The 20,371-nt window shown below is 43.6% G+C and overlaps 1 protein-coding gene across 1 annotated transcript in view; it reads left to right on the forward strand.

The window, feature by feature from the left end:
- The window catches only part of ERICH6B (glutamate rich 6B), a 117,514-nt gene that overhangs the window by 86,779 nt on the left and 10,364 nt on the right, over positions 1 to 20,371 (forward strand). The window contains exons 8-13 of the mRNA XM_061634571.1: positions 2,556 to 2,710; positions 3,606 to 3,670; positions 4,039 to 4,163; positions 8,226 to 8,314; positions 10,541 to 10,693; positions 14,130 to 14,358. Coding sequence (XP_061490555.1) covers positions 2,556 to 2,710; positions 3,606 to 3,670; positions 4,039 to 4,163; positions 8,226 to 8,314; positions 10,541 to 10,693; positions 14,130 to 14,358 — 816 coding nt within the window. The remainder of the gene's footprint in view (positions 1 to 2,555; positions 2,711 to 3,605; positions 3,671 to 4,038; positions 4,164 to 8,225; positions 8,315 to 10,540; positions 10,694 to 14,129; positions 14,359 to 20,371) is intronic.

Genomic DNA, 20,371 nt, shown 5'->3' on the forward strand with positions numbered 1-20,371 from the left:
CCTATATTGACCGTTTGGTGATGCCCATTTGTACAGTCGTCTTTTCGGTTGCTCAAAAAATGTATTTACGAGAAACAAATTATTGGCTTCACAGAATTCAGTAAGTCTTTCTCCTGCTTCATTTCTATCTCCTAAGCCCCATTTCCCCACAATTCCTAGTTCTTCTCTGTCCCCTTCCTTTGCATTCCAATCCCCCAGCACAGCTTGCTTTGGTATGTAATCAATTTCTTCATGTACTTCTGCATAAAATCTCTCCCTCTTCTTCTGCGTTTGCTATTTGCTGTTTGCTTCTGACCTGGGGGTCTCATCTTCCAGCACTCTCGTGTTGCATTTTGGATACTCTGTTCATAGGATTTTCGTGGTAAGAGGTATTCAGAGATGGTTTACCATTACTTTCCTCTGACTTTGGATGCATCTTAGTCTGGTGTCTCAGCTTTGACCATTCTGCCTTGGGTGCTCCTGCTAGGAGTCTAGCCAATTGGTCTAGACTCCTGACAGCATTGCTCTCAGCTTCTTCAACACTCTCAAACCCCTCACCACACTAAGGTGTGCATCCTTGGGGTTTTTTTAAACTTACCTTCTGTCATTTTTGTCATGAAATTGTAACATGGTTTAAAATGATTTTTGCAACATGGCTCAGATGCAGAGAATTGTGGGGATTTCATCTTGGGAGGAGATGGGCCTTTATGTGAGTGGAAAACCTTTAAGTTTCATTTCTCAGCTGCAACTAATTAAGAACTGGAGAAGCACACCTGGTTATCTCTGTTATCTGTTGAGAGCCTGGTACTCAAGGTCGAACAGGCCTGTGAAGAGTTGAGATCAGGAAGAGAGGGGGGCCTGCTAAGGCACGAAAAGTGAAGAATCTTGGGGAAAATGACTTCATTAGAAAGGCCCCTGATTGGCTGAATGACTATGAATTGTTGCTAGGGTTTTTTCTTTAAGTATAGGGGGTGAAACCTATAGCTTTTGTTCCCCTGGGTCCATCTAGATGGGTGGTTACCTATGTGGGGTTCCACGGCCCAGAGCCGCCCCTAGGCACCGGGAAGTGGGGCAGTTGCCCTGGAGCCCATGCTTTGGGGGGCCCCCACGCTTGGCGATCTGCTCACCAGCCGGCTCCTCCCTCCCTGCCTGCTCGCCTTTGCCACGCCAGGCAGGGCACAGTGCTCGCTTGCTCTCTTTCTCTCCGCCCGGGACAGGGGCTCACTTGCTTGCCTGCCTGGCCGCCTGCCATGCCAAAGCTGCCACCACCACCAGTGCTCCTGCTGTGGTCAGCGAGCGGTAGTCGCCCCAGGGACAGCGAGCTGGGCCGGCAGTTCCGGGACTGGTGCCTGCACACCTATGGTGATTTGGCCAAGACCAAGACGGTGACCTGGAGCAAATGTGGGGGGCCCCCAACTATGCTTTTGCCCCGGGCCCCGCACATGCTAAGGGAGGGCCTGCCACTGCCTCCACTACCCTACTTATGCCTCTCTGACGAGAGGTGAGATTTACAACTACCTCTTCAAGTAAGTAGAATAGGCCAGTTAGTTTTGTTGTTTTGGTTGTGTCTGAACTCTCTTATGTGTCTTACCTAAACCCCTGGTTGGGTGTGGGTTTTGAGGAATTGTTTTGCTGCCATTAAGTGTGCACTTATATTTTTATCAATAAAGCGACTTCTTATTTACGCTTGTGTGCTCATTGAGTGAGAATAACCTTGGTCCTGGATCTGGCACCTTGACCACTGACCACAAACTACCAAGAGTGTGTTTTGGCTTTACCCGAGGGCTTCTGGACGAGGAGTGCCTCTTTGGCTCTTGCCTTTAGAAATCCTTGGTGGACTTACATCTGGGCTCTGGGTTTCCTCCGACTCAGAGTGTGAACCAGTAGAAGGGGTGGTGGCAGCCTATCTTCTGCCTGGCAGGGTTGGTGTCGGTTTGCACAGCCTTGGCAAGGGAAACTGGGTTCCGGATGAGTTACCCAGGGTGGGGAGTCCCAAGCATGCGTCTGGCACCCGTGGGGCAGCCGAGACCGTGACAGATTTTGTGCTGTTCTGTTGTTTATCTCTTTATATTAAAAAATATGCATTGCCTTCGGACATATAAGGAAGGCAAATAGTTAATTATGTGCTTATGTCCGATCTTTACTGAGCATTCATCCTGATTTGCTTGTAGGGAGATTATAGAGCAATGAACATTCATCCTGATTTGCTTGCATATAGTGCTTATATGCCTTCATTTTAACCTATTGTTCATCCCACACTTTTCAGTGCATTTCCCCATTACTTTCCTGACCACCAAAGACCCTGGATAGCCTGTTAAAAAGGCTGTTTAAAAAAAAGAGAGAGAGAGAATTTGTTGCGCCACGGTGACTGAATGGCTGCATTTTAATTGCACAAACCTGAATTTCCAGTATGCGCCTGAATCGCTCCCACAAAACACTGACAGTCTGGAGGTGACCCAAGAGAGCTAACCAAAGCCAGAAACCAGGGAGGCTGAGATCTAGGATAAAACAGTGAACAGGGTGTCATGATGGCAGGTTCATTAAAAAGGGTCTTCAGAATATTGTGTTTTTTCTAGTTTCTCTGTTGCAGGACATACAAGGATGTTTTCCAGTGTGTAGTTCAGGAGCTGTTAGAAACCAGCTCCCCAGAAAGTGAAATTGACATCACTCCTCACCCACACCTTTCAAACACTGCAGTGGAGAGCAGGACTAAAAAGACACTGATGAAGGAGTAAGTGATTTGGAGATGACTCCTTCAGTTCTCAATCTTCTGAAACTACCCAGAGACTTCCTGCTATATTTCCTGACTGCTAAATTTTAGAGGTTCTTTGAGAATGATGCAGCCTTAAGAAAGGTTCACTCTAGCAGTCTACCATGGAATAAGAATCAAAACCACAGACTTGCCTTCTAGTGTGGTATTTACAGTCCAATTGTTTTTTTTTAAAATCCTGGTACTCTCAAGCACTACCAAGAGAAATCCATCTTCAGTTGTTATTTTGAGCACTTCCAGAGGATTAAATGATTTAGCCTCAGGCCCTCAACTGGCAAAAATTGATGGGCAAAAGTGTCTCCTGCCAGCTGTCCTCTTCCCAAAATGTATGTTATTGAGAAAAGTCCAAAGGAGGTAGATGCTTATGGTACCTGCAAGTCCTAGTAATTTATAGATTCTTCCTACTTTTTGCTATGCTGTCTCTACATCTCGGCTTTCTGAGCACATGGAACTGCTTTCTAAATGCCGCTGCATGCATTGACAGAAGTGTGTTCAGACAGCCTGAAAATGATCAGCATGGAGAAGCACATGTCCACAAGCAATGCAGCCCACTTGCTTGGGAACTGCACAAGGGCACTGCATGGGGGAGGCTGTGAAATCTCTCCTGCTCCAGTTCTTGATTCAAAGGATCTGCACTTTCCTTCCAGTTAAGAAGGCACATCAGGCTCCAGTTGTCTTTCTGACTAATGAAGGGGTTGGGGAGAGTCCCCATGAACTAGAACCTGCTTTGTTTTTGTCACAACATTTTTGTTTCAATCCATACCTGTATCCAGCTGCTTTTCCTGCCTAGTCACAACTATTTCTAGTGTTATTCACAAACTTAAGAAATACATGCTTTCAAATATACTTCTCCTAGGATACAAGATCGAGGTTTTGAGAACTACAGGGAAGTATTTGAGCAATATATGAAGTTTGGCACATGTGAGTACAAGCCTGGTGTTGATTATAGACTCCAGGAGATCCAATCCCTCTGCCATCCCCTCCAGCTCCTGCACATTTCCCAAAATCCATAAGACAATTCCTGTGACATTCTCCTTACTGAAATTCTTCCCAAACGGACACCTTTAGGCAAAGAAGAGGGACAAAGCAGTCCCCCCGGGATGCAAATGGAAAGGGTACAGGTTGGAGCAAGTGTTTCTAGGGTACGCTGGTGTAGCTTAGTTTCTGACTTCCATCCTTTCCATTTTGGTAATGTTAAGAGTCATATGAATTCCTTGCCATAGATTGCATAAGAATTATACACTGACATTTCAAATTGATTGAATACTCTCCCTGTAAAACTGTTTCAGGTGTCAAAATTAGATTCAAATTATCAGCCTATCAACCAAAACCCCAAACAGTTGCTCTTAAGCAGTATCCGGAGCCGAAAGAAGTACTGACAATAGACTTGGAGTTCAAAGCGGAACAATTAAAGGTATGTGGATACCCTCACATATTGGGAAGCCCTCCAAATGCCCTTTGATACTTATTTAGGTAGCTCTGGGGCTCCTACATGAGGAAGTGGGCTGGGATCAGCTGTACCTGCTCTTGCATTCAATAACCATCCCTTGTATAAGCTCAGAAGAAAATAGATCTACTGACAAGTGTTTTTGTTTACTGGCCATGGATGGGTTGGTATCTTGCTAAATAATAAATTCAAGCAAACAGATAAAAACAAATTAATGTTGGCAATCCCAAATGACTATAAAAAGGCATTGAGAGAGCTTTGTTGCTCCTGAAGATGTAACTGTTTGCTGTTATCAGATCACATCCACAGCATACATTTACATCACATTCAAACCACCGGTCTTTCACCAAAGAATCATGGGAACTAGTTTACTCCTCACAGAGCTACAATTCCCAGCACGCTTGACAAACTGCAGTTCTTAGGATTCTTTGGGAGAAGCCATGTGCTTTAAATGTATGCTGTGGCTATGACCTTGGTTAACTGGCTTTCCAAATGGTCATAGGCATGCACTTAAATAGGCTGCCCCTGCCACATACATGCCTCTATCATCTGGCATCTGCATATGAAAACAAATGAGCTTGTGCATTTATATAGGAATGCATTGAGATGATTGCTTGGGGCTGTTCAATGATCTGTATGAAATAGGAAGCCCCCCCACCCCAGACCATGAGACGCTTATAATCTTGTCCCGACATTCCTGCCCCCATTTTCATATCACTTAGCATAAATTGAGAACTTGAAAAAAACACCCTCCAAAGTAGGTAATACCTCCTCTAGCTGTAATGCTTCCAAAGCATTACAAAGCATTGCTTGGATGGTGGATGTCCAACCTGTCTTGGATGGGGTTGCACTCCCCCTGAAGGAGCAGGTTCGTAGCTTGGGGGGTCTCCTAGAATCATCTCTGTCACTTGAGGCTCAGGTAGTCTCGGTGGCATGGAGTGCCTTCTACCAACTTCGGTTGGTGGCCCAGCTACGCCCCTATCTGGACAAGGATAACCTGGCTTCAGTTGTCCATGCTCTGGTAACCTCCAAGTTAGATTACTGCAATGCGTTCTATGTGGGGCTGCCTTTGAAGACGGTTCGGAAGCTGCAGCTTGTGCAAAATGCAGCAGCCAGATTGGTAACAGGGACCAGACGGTTCAAACATATAAAACCGATTCTCACCCGCTTGCACTGGCTGCCTTTATGTTTCCGAGCTTGATTCAAGGTGCTGGTTTTGACCTATAAAGCCTTACACGGCTTGGGACCACAATACCTGATGGAACGCCTCTCCCGATACGAACCCACCTGTACACTACGTTCAAGATCAAAGGCCCTCCTCTGGGTGCCTAATTCAAGGGAAGCTGGGAGAATGGCAACAAGGGAGAGGGCCTTCTCAGTGGTGGCCCCCAAATTATGGAATGATCTCCTTGTAGAGGTGCACCTGGCGCCAACACTGTTATCTTTTCGGCGCCAGGTCAAGACTTTCCCCTTTTCCCAGGCATTTTAGCGTGTATTTTATATTGTTTTAAATTTTTAAATTGTGTTTTAAATTGTTTTTTAAAAGATGTATCTTAAATTGTATTTGTTTTTAGTTACTGTAAACTGCCCAGAGAGCTTCGGCTATGGGGTGGTATACAAGTATAATAAATAAATAAATAAAACATACCTCTGAAGTATTACTTCAAAATTAATCCAAAAATTGGCAAATATCAGTTGTAGATTCACACAAGATGCTCCCACAAACACTCTGAGATGCTAACAGGTCACACACATCCTTTTGTTATCAGTCACATAGTGCTCTTCCTAGGTGTGGTTGCCAGATTCTTTTCTTCTTTTCTTTTTTCTTATAATAACAGAACAAATGCAATTCAAATACAATTGGGGGATATACATAAAAATAGTTTTCATTGTCACATTAAAGAGCCACTCTGGTAGAGTTAAATGAGATCAATAGACCAGAATTTTTATAAATCACAGTTATGAGGCCCAAATTTCACACATTGATACAGACAACAAACTTTGTAGAGCATTTGCATCTCTAGATCAGTCACATGATCATTTCCCCCAAAATGACATGATAATATTCCTGGTCTTTAGAGCCTTTTGAGGCTTTTTAGAGTGTGTGTTGTAATCTCAAGTATCACCAGATTCCAAACATATCCCACAAAGACAGTTGTAAGTCATGTAATGTCTTCCCTTTTAGGCAATGGAGATTTGAGCAGCTGCCAACACCCACATTAATAATTCCTTTGAACGAATATTTACTGCCCGATCATACAGCGTGTCTAGCATTGATAATTGTGGGGTCATTTGAATATCCGTCTAAAAAAACTTAGCAATCTCCTGACATACAAAATGTATGAACAAGTGGGCACTCCCACCATAAATGGAAGTACATGCCCTGGCACCACAACTGTGCCAACCCTGAAGTCATATGAGATCATTTTACCAGTGTACAGTGCCAACTGTGTGAGATCTTTGCAGAGTTTTCCCTCACATAATTGACACTGATTTATGTGGTTTAGAGGGCCATAGATTTTTACATTTAGCTTCAATGCCCATATATCAGTACCTGTATCAGTCTCCCATAGAGTGTTAAGACCTGCAAGAAGTCCAGTTCTTGATACAGAGTGAACACCAGTCCCTTCCCTGTATTGTCCTGATTCCACATTGTTATTTCAAATTTAGTAACATTTCTGTTAGCTTGAGTTCTCAAATTTTTGTTTGTTAGAAGATGATTAAATCGGTGGATCTGTAACCAATTTAGCCTGGGTCGCCTACATTTACTCTAAGTTGTTCATATGATACTAGATGATCATTACATTAATGGTCACATAAATCACATAAATGGAACAAGCCAGATTCATAATCTCCACAGTCCTTACAACAAGGGTGGGCATCATTTTGGGGTTCAAGGGTCACATGGGAAACAGGTTGGGGGTCTCATACCAGTGGTGGGCAAAGTCAAAGTGGGCAGCCAGAGATACCTTTTCTCTCTCTCTTTCCCTCTGCTCTTCCTTATTTATCCATCATCCCATCCATCTTCATCCATCCATCCCTCCATCCCATTTTACATGTTCATGGTTAGGGTTTTTTTTTTAATCCAGTGATAAATAGATGTTTTGCCTTTCAATGAGCATTTTGTCTAATGCTCCTCATATTTTGTGGAGATACATGTTTTAGGTTTGTTTTTTATTTTGTTTTTAAAAAACCATATTCAGTGCTTTTTTGATAAAAAATGAGGTGCCAGTAGTCATGTCTTGCTAAAAGTGCGGTGGGCGCCAGCACAAAATGGCTGCCATGGGCAGCAAAAAAAGAGGTGCTATTACTCCATATTGGTGAGTACTCTAAAGCCCTGGCTATGTTTAAAATGTCCTTCCAGGCAATGCTAAATTATGTGCTTTTCCATATTATATACACATAAAAAAAGGTAAAGGTGTCCCCGCACTTGTAGTGCGAGTCGTTTCCGACTCTTAGGGTGATGTCTTGCGACGTTTACTAGGCAGACCGTATATATGGGGTGGGATTGCCAGTTCCTTCCCTGGCCTTTCTTTACCCCCCAGCATAGGCCGGGTACTCATTTTACCGACCACGGATGGATGGAAGGCTGAGTGGACCTTGACCCCTTTTACCGGAGATTCGACTTCCTCCTTCCTTTGGAATCGAACTCCGGCTGTGAGCAGAGCTTCGGCTGCGTTACCGCCGCTAACAACTCTGCGCCACGGAGGGTCATTATATATACATACCTGCTGGTTATTATGTAATGAATGGTTAAAATCAGGTACAAACCACAAATATCTCTAATAACATACATACTTGCTGAAGCTAAGCAGATGTGGGTCTGGTCAGTGCCAGGATGGGAGACTGCCTGGGAACCACATGTATGCCGCCTTGGGTTCCATGGGTGAGGGAAAGGTGGGGTATAAATGTAACAAATAATAAATAAATACTTCTGTTTTTCATCTTAAATAGCAATTATTTTCCTATAACTCTGCTTTCTTATCTATTTTCATGGGCATACTCTTATCTTCTCCATTTTTTCTTCAGTTTTGCCAGCCTACCAAGCCGGTGAAAAGATGTTATCCTGATGGGAAGATATTCTATTTTTTTTTTCCAGATGGAACGGGACAAGTATAATATCCAGCAATAAATAGGACTTTAGACAGATAAGAATTAGCACTTAGCTATTTGGAGACCCTGCAAGGCTCTCCAAACCTCCCCCCTCTCCCTCGCAGGTCTCCAAGCTCCCCCTCCCCCTCCGCAGGTCTCTAAGCCTCTCCCGTGGTCTCCAAGCTTCCCCCCATCCCCTCTGCGGGTCTCCAAGCCTCCCTAGTCCTCTCCAGGTCTCCAAACCTCCCCCCTACTCCCCACTTACCTTGTGACCTTGCTGCTGCTGCTCATTCACTCACTTGCCTGCCTGCTAGGCACCGGCTTGGCCCCATCTGCTAGTCCCCCCACTGGCCCTCTTGTCATCATTGTCTCCTCCTCCTCGCCACACCATCACAGCTAAGGTTTGCCTCTCCTTGCCCTCCTTGCCTTTAAGCGTCATGCAGGGCTGGTCCCAAAGGGCGGCCAGGTCGGGCCCTGGGCAAGGGCCCCTGGAGCCACAGAGGCCCCTGTGGGGCCTCTCTATAGGGTGGGGGAGAAGTAGCACTCCTTTTCTGCGATCCACAGCAGAGTTGCTGCTGCAGATTGCAGGGAGGGAGCTTCTTCCACCCTCCCATTTGCTGGCTCCACCTACCCGTCTCTCCTGTCTTTTGCAGCTGTGTGGGGTGCGCATATAGGACCACCATTAACCAAGATGGCGGCTGAGGGTTCCCTAAGGGGCTGAAGCCTCTGCCACCATCTTGGTTGATGGCAGCTATGTGCGTGCATAGCAGCCCATGCAGCTGCAAAAGACAGGAGATATGGAGCCAGCGAATGGGCGGGCAGAAGAAGCTCTCCCTGCGAGAGTCAGGTAGGCGTGTGTGTGTGTGCGCACGCGCATGCATGCACATGCCAGGGCCCAGGGCAAGTTGGTGCCCAAGGGCCCCAGCATGTCTGGCACCGGCCCTGGCATCATGCTACTTGTTAATGCTTCAGCTCAGGCATGAGCCTGCACAGAAGTGTTCATGGGTAGATTGACACTTACAAAAATATAATGTAGTAACAAGCACTAAGTCCCTTTTGCAGCCATTATATACCTCCTTCTGTATCTTCCCAGCCACCATGTGAGGTAGGTTAGGCTGAAAGTTGGTGTTTGGCCCAAGGCACGAAGTGAGCACACATGATGAGTTGTCCGTTTAAAATGTGAAACTGCACATGCTCAAAGTATGTTTTGTAGTCCACAAAAGCTTATCTGTAATCAATTTCCTAACTTTTAAGATACTACAATATTTTGTGGTACCTTATTTCATGTTTTGCTTTTTGGGGAAAGGGGGTCCTGTTTTGGGAACTGCACCATTTTAATAACTGCCTTTCTGCATATGGGATCCACCCCTTTGGACATGCTTAATTGATCTGGGGGACATAGCCTACTGTTCTAGCTCTGCACCAGAGGTGGGGCACTTTGACAGGTGGGCAGGACCTAGAATGTTCTGAAGATGTTTCATCTATCCAAGGCTGGCATCAGGCATCACTGGGCCCTTGGGCACCAGCCTTCCTGGGCTGCAGCACTGTAGCCCAACACATACCCCATACAGGCAGTGTGGGGCTAATAAGCCCACCTGTGTGCCTCACCTACCTCTTGTGTCATGTGAATTATGTGCACACATATGGCACACATGTCTGCCATCAACCAAGATGGCAGCAGGGGCATCAGCTTCTTAGGGAAGCCCCCACCGCCATCTGGTTGATGACAGACATGTGTGCATGGTGCTCACAGCATTCACACTGACAGCAAAGGTAGGTGGCATGTGCGTACAGGCTTATAGAACCTGTGCTGTCTGTATTGAGGGGGTGACTGGGAACTCCCCCTCCATGATATGTGGTCAGCTCGGGTTGTAGGACCCAATGCTGCCGCAGATCATGGAATGGGAACGTCACCTTCTCACCCTAAGGAGGGCCCCTCTGGACTGCAGGGGCCTTCAGCTAGGGCCCAACCTGGCTGCCCTCTGGTGCCAGCCCTGCATCTATCTGCAGAATTTTCTGTATGTGTGTCTGCTCAGAGACCATGATGAACTATAAATATTTTGACATCTTGACCCAAGGGATCACATAGAAGGGACTCAACACTCTGAGATTCTAGGGGTGGAAAAACTATTTAGTAAGATAAGATACTTTTGATTAAGTATATGTAGCACTATTCTAGCAAAGTAAAGTAAAGAATATTACAAAATTAATAAGAAGCACAGAAGAGATTTTTTTCCTTAGCTATTAATCAGTTACCCATCCGGAAATATTGCTATTCTCATAACCTATGTAAAAGACATTCAGTTCACATACATCATTCTAAAGGACAACAGTTCCTATGAAATGCAGGCGTTCTTCACAAATCAGGGCTTTGCAGTATGTTATCATGAAAATGGGAATATCAGGTAAGCAGAAAGAGAGTCTTCAGTAGTTTATTTCAAGTGAAATGGGGTTAAGTCTAGGGTTTTGTAGGGTAACTTACATTTCACCATAAATGGCTTGACTGGTAATGTTTGCTGATTTCCTGTCATGAAGATCTCTCCAGTTTATTTTAGTGCATAGAATTTAATGAAGATTTCTGAATTATGTTCCCTGCATATCCATATGGCTTAGCCATTGTCTAATAACAATGAATGAATGAATGACAAACATTTATTGTTATTAAAACATTTACCTCAATGAGGCCATCTAGTGCTTCTGGGACTATTTGGCTTTAAAAAAGTACCATCCTTAGGCTACGTACACACCATACTTTTAAAGCACATCCAAGGCATATTATCTCTCTGCCTCTTGGTGCTTTGAATGTGATTGAAAGGTATGGTGTGTACACAGACTTACTGAGTAGCAGAAGCAGAGTTTTTTTGCTGTCCTATAAACACATTCCATCTCTTATGTAAACTCTTAAGGAATGCAGTTCAAGTACCTGGATAGGATACTTACTGGATGATCCTGTGATATATATCATGCTCCTGCCATCCCTAGAGCAATTATGCAGTTCTTTCAAATGTTTGCATGGTTAAAAAAAAAAAAGCAGGTAAAGGGATTTATTTCCATCTATACATATAATATTTTTGTAAGCTGTGATGCCATCACACAGTGTGATGGCAGCATTCCATGGGAGTGATGGACGTGTGGTAAACATGAGGCAACCAAGGACAGCAAACCAGCAGGCAAGTGAGACTGGCATGAGGCGAGCGAGCAAGTGAGGTGGGAGAGTGAGGTGGCCCAGGTGAGCCACAGAGGGACAGTCAGGACAGCCCAGGGTAGCTTCTTATCTACTGTCCTGCTCTGCTGTTGCTGGCCCCCACCTCACTGACAGCCTCAGCAGTGGCAGGCAATGAGGAGAGAAGCAGCGGGAGAGGAGGACGGTTGCTGAAGTGCTGCTCTGGCCACTCCCCATGGTTCCTGTGTTGCTGGCCACCCCACTCCTCCTTGCAGGAGAAGGTCTACAGGGGAGGAGGGGAGGGAGCATAGTGACACGTTTGGGGGGGAGAAGAGAAAAGGAAGCTCAGTGATCTGTTTGGGGGGGAGGGTGACCTGTTTGGGAGTCCCTCTGTGTGTGTGTGTGTGTGTGGTGTGTGTGTGTGTGTTTGGGAGTCCCTGGTTGGTGAGCAGAGCAAGTGGGATGGAGGGTTGGCAAGCGAAGCAAGGAGGGGGTCAGAGCCCCCTAGTATCTTTAAGTCACCTTTCAAGGCAATGTACAACAACAATATAAGCCACAGAAGTGAAAAAAATTAAACTTTCACAGTTACACAAATTTAAATATAAATAACAATACTATTAAAGAGACCCCATTTCTAGTGCCTGACAATCTAACCAATCTTAAAGTTGGGCTGGCAAGCCAAGTCTCTGATGCCAATCTTAACACACAGGCAGGTTCACAACGAGTGCAAGCTGTCCTTCAAATAATCTGGCCCCAAATCATTTAGGGCTTTACAGGTCAAACCCAGCAGTGAACTGAGCCCAGAAATGCAACTGGGGCAGAATCAGTGTAATATCTTCTGCCCACCTAAGCCATGAGTAGCTTCATTCTGTACCAGTTGATGTTTCTGAGAAGTCTTCAGTCCCTGGTAAGCCATCTGTCAGGAATGCTTTGATTTGGATTCCTGCATTGAGCAGGGGGTTGGACTCGATGGCCTTATAGGCCCCTTCCAACTCTACTCTTCTATGATTCTATGAAAGCACACTACAGTAGTCTTGTCTTGCTGTAACTAGTGTGTTCATAACTAAGGCTAGATCCTGCTTTCTCATTCCTGTCTCTTGCCGCTCCCTGTGCTTCCATAGGCAGTGCTGAGTCCAGAAGAATCCACAAACTGCAAACTTGGTCCTTCAGGTGGAGTGCAACGCTGTCCAGAACAAGTTGTAAGATCTACCCAGATCACTCCCTTTCCCTACCCACAGTATCTGCCTTATCTGGATTAAGCTTCAACCCGTGTTCATGTTAATCCATCCCCAAACTGTTTCTAGACACTTGTTCAGGAGTTCTACAGCCTCCCTAGGATGTGTAGATGGAAAACAGAGGATAAATAGGTATACATGTATGCAGACATTTCTAAAAAATTATTTTAAAAGGCAGGCAGGGAAGAGATGATACTGATAATTGAATAAACATTTGATTCATTGGCATGTACATTTGTCATGCAAACTATGAAGCTGGAAGGAAACTTCACTCACACTGTGAGTGAAGAACCTGAGGTGACTTCTCTTTTTACAAGACATCTTATATTCATCCTAAAATGAGAAATGAATAACAGATTTTTCAGCATACTATATTAGCCAGCTTTTAATCTCAAAATCTTTTAAATTAATCTCCATAGGTTTAACCTTTAAATATATGAAAAGCTTAGAGCACAGTCCCTGTGTGGTTGCTGATGCTTCCACTCTTCAACCCTGAAGAACTTCTTACCTGCTGCATGGAGGACAGGAAATCACCCTCACCTGTGTATTTGGAAAATAGCTGATTAATCATATGTTACATATTTACACCACCCTTCCTCTGAGGACCTCAGTGTGGCATACACCTACTTCGCTTCTTTTACCTTTATTGCAACCCTAATGAGAGGTGCAAGATCACCCTGATCATGACTGAATGAGGATTTGAACACAAGTCTCCTCAGTCCAAGTCAGCATTCAACAATTTGCCCTAAAGGTACACTAGGCACTTCTCTACGCAGCCAAGTTGTTGCATCTGGTGAAGCAGGGGGGGGAAAGCTGGTATTCTGCTGAAAAAAGGGACTACCTTCAAGTCGATCCCGACTTATGGCGACCCTATGAATCGGGTTTTCATGGTAAGCGGTATTCAGAGGTGGTTTACCATTGCCTTCCTCTGAGGTTGAGAGGTAGTGACTGGCCCAAGGTTACCCCATGAGCTTCATGGCTATGTGGGGATTCGAACCTTGGTCTCCCAGGTCGCAGTCCAACACACTAACCACTACACCACACTGGCTATTCTGCTAGGGAAATGAAATACATTGAGCGGATATATTGCAAGAGTTGATGTGCAGTGAAAAATGTATGCTATATTTATTAATAAAATAGATTGGAGGAATGGGTTGGAGGAATGTTGCCTCTCACAGGTTGTGAACCTTCCTCTTTGGTAAAGATTAAAGGCAGGGGAGAATTATATATCAAGACCCCAAAACTTTAAGATCATAGCCCAGCTTCAGACAACTGCATGATGATTGCAGTGGTATAAGTGAAGGTGCAACAAACTCTTAAGATGTGGGACTAATGTGTTCTAAGGTGGCTACAGCTGACAATTTTACTGTCATGTCTGTTATTCTTAGATCAGAAATCAAATAGCTTCTTTCAATGTCTTTTCATTTGATTGTTTTCCAACAGGTTGAATCTGGGCCTTTGCTTTGGCTCCTACTTTAATCAGAAGGGAATTAGACAGAAATACTGGAACTGGTGGGACACCAGCTGCCATGTTCATGCACCTCCTTTCCAGCCCATCTGCATTCAATTGAATGTTTACATCCAGGTTAAAATTGAAGCCCAGGATCAGATTTTCCTAACGTTTACTAAAGTTCATGACTGCCTCCAGCTGAATGTTGGTGCAAGGCTAAAAGTAAGTGCCTGTGGCATTTTTGTTTATATGCATGGACTGGGAATCTTAAGGTATGCCCCTTCTGATAGAGAACTGTGAAAGCTGTCAGAAAATTGTGCTAACTTCTGCTAAAATCCTAAAGTTGTTTGTAAACTGAAATCCAAAGCATTAGTATAAATTGGCAGAGAGTGAGCTTTTGTGTGACTATAGTAACTGATTTTTGTCATTAGTAGTATTTCGGTGTCTTACATAGCAAACTGGAAGGGAAGGTACACCCCTTTCAAACTATGACAGGGAATTTAAAATTCCAAACAAAAGGACTGATCTATATGGAGCAAAATCATGTGAGTTTCCTTTCTAGACTGTGCAATTTCATAATGGAAGTGGTATATATTGGAATGCTTCTTTGTGTAAAAACTTTGCATAAGAAAAACATTTCTTACCATATGTTCCTCTTCTCAGAAGAAGCAGTAGACATAGTAGATATTTTGAGATTACCTTCTCATCAGGAAAGGAGAGAGGGATGCTAGCTAAACCACTGAGAAGGACTCCCTTCTTTCCCAGACTGGGATTGGAAAGAGGAGAAACACTAATGGGGTGAAAATAAACAGGACCTTCAAGGAGACTTGGAAAGAGGACTATCTCTGGAGGCCTTACTATCTCTTCCACCTCTTCCTAATGTCCCAGAGGATGAGACAACCCCACCTGAATCTAGACTATTGAGAAGAATGCTTATCCCAAGAACAGGAATTTATGCAAGAAATTCCCCTTTTCTCCAGGAGATGCAGAAGGACATTCTAGATCCTTGGCATGTAGAAAACCAGCATCCCTGAGGGAAAACTCCTAGGTGGAAAGGGAATCCTTACTGAACTAGAAACCTCTTCAGGACTCTCTGACAAAAGGTCACACCCACAAAGGAAAATATGTTTTGTAATAAAAGTGTACCTAGATGCCCATGTGGCTACCCTGCAAATCTCACCCAAAGGAACCTGCCCCCAAAGGCAGCTAAAATGGCAGTTGCCCTTACTAAATGAGAGTAATTCAACAAAGGGACAAATTTCCAATGGCATGGTTGGATAATTCACATCAATCCTATAGCCATCTGGACAGAGCAGATTTAGAAAGACCTTCTTTCTGGTGACTACAGTCTAATCCAGGAAGGAGTTAAGAGACCTCTGCTCATCTGGTCTATGCCTCTTAGGGTGGCCAGGTCAACAGTTTTTGCCCGGAAACTCTGGATTTTTGTGATCCTCTGGGTCTCCGGGTGAGTCACCCCAATCTCTGGATTTGTAGTCAATAAGTGAAGTCAGGGTTGTGATTGACAAGGGATTTGTTGACTTCCAGGCAATAGCTAGAACCCATTGCAAGACCAGAAAACTATTGTCTTTTCCTGCTTGTCTGAAAATCTCATAAACTGAGTAAGATTATAGCTTTTAGCGGTAGCAAAAATTCCTTTCTCTATGTGTGCAGGTCAGGAGATGTAATAATAATAATAATAATAATTTAATTTTTAGGCCGCCTATCTGGCCGAAGCCACTCTAGGCGGCGTACATATTAAATTCAATAAAATACAATAATACAGTAAATACAGTAAATACAATAAAATACAAATAATCAACAGTGACAAAATAGCAGCAAATGTAGGGCATTGAGTATATAATTAGCCCATCCCGATAGTCCCAAAGGCCTGACCAAACAGCCAAGTTTTTAAGGCTCGGCGGAAGGTATCCAGGGAAGGGGCATGTCGAAGATCGAACGGGAGGGAATTCCACAGAGTGGGGACCGCCACCGAAAAAGCCCTCTCTCTAGTCCCCACCAACCTAGCTACTTTTGTTGGTGGGATTGAGAGAAGGGCCCTGCGTGGCTGATCTGATGTAAAACAAAAAATAACAGCAGGATCTTAGTAGGCAATTGTTTACTGTACACAATTTCAGTTATGATTATAATAAAAGTGTACATGCAGGGTTTTTAATTACTTGCAAAAATAGCATATTATACATTTTATCTTTCATATAATTTTTGAACAGAAATTTAAAAGAAGTGTACATACAGTTTATACCTACGTGTTATATTTTTCTAATTATAAGGAGTCAAGCAAGTTTCAATTTTTCTTAGCTGATGAACAGGACAGTTTATTTGCCTAATACATAGGCTGTTTTGAAAATGTTCCCAATATGAAGCTTTAATCCTATAAACACTTTTCTGGGAGTAAAGCTACAATGCTAATCCCACATACTAGAAGTAAATCCCACTGAATTCAATAGGACTTACTTTTGAGTAGACAGGGTTGGGTTTGTGCTGTAAATCAGTGGGACTTTTGAGTGAACACAGCAAAGGATTGTGTTTGTGTTGTAAATCTCTTCCCCTCCAATCCTATTTTTAAAGCAATTAGGCAGGGCTTACCTAATGTATCACTGCTTTTATTTCATAGGAAACTAATACTGATATTTAAAAAAAAATGTTCTGCAATGACCAACTGGTTTTGAAAATAAACTATATGTGAGGTGTATGTATTTTTTACATCTCCAGTGTGTGTGTGTATGGAATCTTTCCAATAACCCTGTGAGATAGGGTTGGAAACCAAGGCAGCTCACAAGAAGAAGTAAAGCCATTTAAATCCAATAACCATAAAATAAGTATGTAAAGAACTCTCGCCTGGGGGATCAGCTCCCACACCCAGGACAATTGATTCCTGCCTGGCACAACCAGGTTGTGTAAATTATAAACATCTTTGACATTACATTGCATTACTATTTCCTCTACATTTTAAGTGTGCCCATCTTCCTTGGGGTGGTCATGGTCCCCGTTTTGCAGATTAGGCTGAGAGATGGTGAGTAGTCCATGGTCACCCAGTAAACCCTGTAGCTGATTTCAATTTTTAAAAACTAAATAAAATGGTTGAAATGCAGACAAAGTTTATTACGTAAATACACACAATACATTTAAAGCACATCCAACTTGCATTTAAAGCACATTACTTCCCTCAAAGAATCCTGGGAAGTGTAGTTTCCCCTTACAGTTATAGTTTCCACCACACTTAACAAACTACAGTTCCCATGATTCTGTGGTGGGATTCAAATGTGTTCAGTGTGCTTTAAATGCATGGTGTGGATCTGCCCCAGGTATGCTGTGCATTCATTAGTGAATTGAAAAGAACATTTTTAAAAGATACTTTTTTAAATGGGAAGGGCTGTAGCTCATTGGTAGGGCATATGCTTTGCATACAAAGGTCCAAAATCCAATCTCAGGAAAAGACTAATGCTTGTTATCCTGGAGAGTCAATGTCATCATCAGTACTGAGCTAGATGGTACAAAATGGCCTGTGTCGATACAAGGCAGATTCCTTTGTGCCTAAAAGAGGAAAGAAACCCAAGGGCTACAGTGACTTTGAAATTTATTTATATATTTTATTTATGTACCAATTTATTGTAAAAAAACCTCAAAGTGATCTACAGAACAAATTAAAACAATGTCATTATTGGCAAAAACAGTTAAAGACAGGTATTTAAAAACATCCAAAATAATAAAAGCAATAATGAGTTAAAAACAGATAAAAAACACAGTACCTTCTACATGCTTAGGTAGGCTTGCCTAAACAAAAATGTTTTTAGCAGGTGCTGAAAAGAGTACAATGAAGGTGCCTGCCTAATGGAAATAGGCAGGGAACTCCAAAGTGTAGGTACGGCCACATTAAAGGATCAATTTCTTACAAGAGCAGAACAAGTACTGTGTGGCACCCGTAACATGGAAAGCACACCTTGAACCTGACCTGGTAACAAATCACCAACCAGTACAAATTTCAGAGCAGAGGCATTATGTGCTGATAGGGTCTCTCACTTACGTCACCAATCATGCCACAGCATTCTACATTAACTGCAGCCCTCTGGTTAGGTTGCGCTGCATGGGGATTTCTGTGACCTTGGATTACTGGCTGCCAGATTTTTTTAGTTTTAGTTAGGAACCCTGACTGGTTGTGAGATGCTGTGTTTTCTGCCTTGTAGGAATCTTGTTGTGGTTGGTATGGTATTGCATTTAGGAAATCATCACAGTCTTTTGTTTTTCTATTTGCATTTCATTTACCTCTGATATCACTCTCTTACATCCATAGCTGCAAAAGGGTGGTTCCATGTGCTCAGCTGAACCTCCCTAAACCCACTGATGTTGCATCTTGTTGTTTGCATGATGGTTTGTTTCCTGTCCAATAGTGGTAAAAGCGAATTCACATACTGGGAAGTGTGGCTTCAATTGCTGTTGTTCCCAAGCTACTGCCTGTGAAGGTAGACCAAACCATGTGTATTTTCTCTGTCAGTTATTACTCACTGGAATGGGGTTGGCTGTCAAAGTGAGTTTATAGCAGCCCATTGGGTAGGCAGGAAAGGGTAGAGCATCTTTTTAACTCTTACTCATTTCTCAAGCCTCTGTCTGTAAAGAAGTTTGGAGCAGACATGTTAAAAGGCAGGCGGGGGTTGCCAACCCTGCTTTGATATGGATATCTTTGCGGAGAATCCCTAGTCAAGCCTTACCAACAGCACAATCCAAACCATATCCATTCAGAAGTAAGTCCTGTTGAGTTCTATGGGGCTTAGTCTCTTAGTAAGTGTGTTTAGAATTGCAGCCTCCAAGGGCATTTATCTTTACTCCTGAGTCCTGAATGCTGCTATCCAACATCTCCACAACACTAGGCTTCCCTTTTTCCTACAATGGCCTTCTGATGACTGGCCTGGCCTGGCCTGAGGGCACTTCACCAGAAGCAAGTAGGCTAGATTACATGTTCCCTACCCAGGCTCCCTAAGCAGGTGAAAAGGAATGATCTTGTCACTTCAGCTGGACCTGGGAACACTCTCATTTAACTAAGATTTCCTTCTTAATTTCCAATCAGATAATTGTTTTTGTTTAAGTGGTTTGCTCCAAGCAACTGTGGCTGATGTGAAATGTATCATGCTTAATGACATCGCCAGGGCCTGCCCCTGAAATCTCAGGGTTTGGGATGCTTCTGACCTGGCAACCACTGCTTTTCCTGGGGTGTAAAGTCTGAGGCCAAAAAGAGGAAAGAAACACCCATTATCTTTAGCACACTGAGCAAACCTTTGGCATAAAAGACTAGTCTGGACAGAAAACGAGTACCTCACACTTCTGGATCACAGGATATGCCCAAGCGTACCTAGTTTAGCTGAAGTAATAGGCACTGTTAGGGCTGAGCTATGGGTAGAAGCATGAGGTGAGAAGACGGGAATACCTGCATTCATCAAACTTGTTTTAACAGGTCCAGGCAGCTAACAGGAAGGGAGAATGTGTCCTTTCCCCCACTCTCCCCTTCCTTTTCCTTTTCAATGACCCTTTTTAATTCTAGTTTGAGTCAATGTTTGATTTCCCCTTTCTCATTTTGATGAGATGTTTGATTTCCCCTCATTTTAATTCTCCTCCCCTTTTGATGAGATGTTAATGTTTAAGTCCCCTTTTTATTTCCCTCCCCCTTTTGATGTTAATGTTTAATTCCCCCTTTTTTATTAGATTTTAATTTTTGATTTCCCCTTCCCTCATCCCACCTTGGAGCGGAGTGTGTGGTGTTAGTGTGTTGAACAAGAGCTGCAGGCTGTGCCTCAGGCTGTTCTGAGCCCCCTCTGTGAGGCCTGAGACTTAAGGGGGGTGTATTCTTTGACTCATTCCACAGACCTGTCTCCAGCTATAGGAGTGCAGGACTCAGAGGGCAGACTCACAGGTGAAGCTATGGAAAGTCCTTCAATGAGCACAGGGCTCCCTCTTGGGAGCACAGGGCTCACTGAAGGACTTTGGTGAGAAGATGTTATATCAGCAGCTCAGATGAGGAAATTTCTCCCTACTGCCATCCTATCCAGCCTCTGCCTGTGGTGAGGCAAAACCTGAGCAGAAGGTGCTGTGCCAGCATGGATGCTGATGATTTGAACAGAGTGAAAAAATGACCCTTTGTGCAGTGTTTTCTGCTAAAAGAGGTACTGTATATATATACAGTATTATATCTGTTCTTGGGATATAAGCAGTAGCATAATGGCAAATT

The sequence above is a fragment of the Rhineura floridana genome, chromosome 7, assembly GCF_030035675.1.
Source record: "Rhineura floridana isolate rRhiFlo1 chromosome 7, rRhiFlo1.hap2, whole genome shotgun sequence".
In the NCBI taxonomy this organism is placed as follows: Eukaryota; Metazoa; Chordata; class Lepidosauria; order Squamata; family Rhineuridae; genus Rhineura; species Rhineura floridana.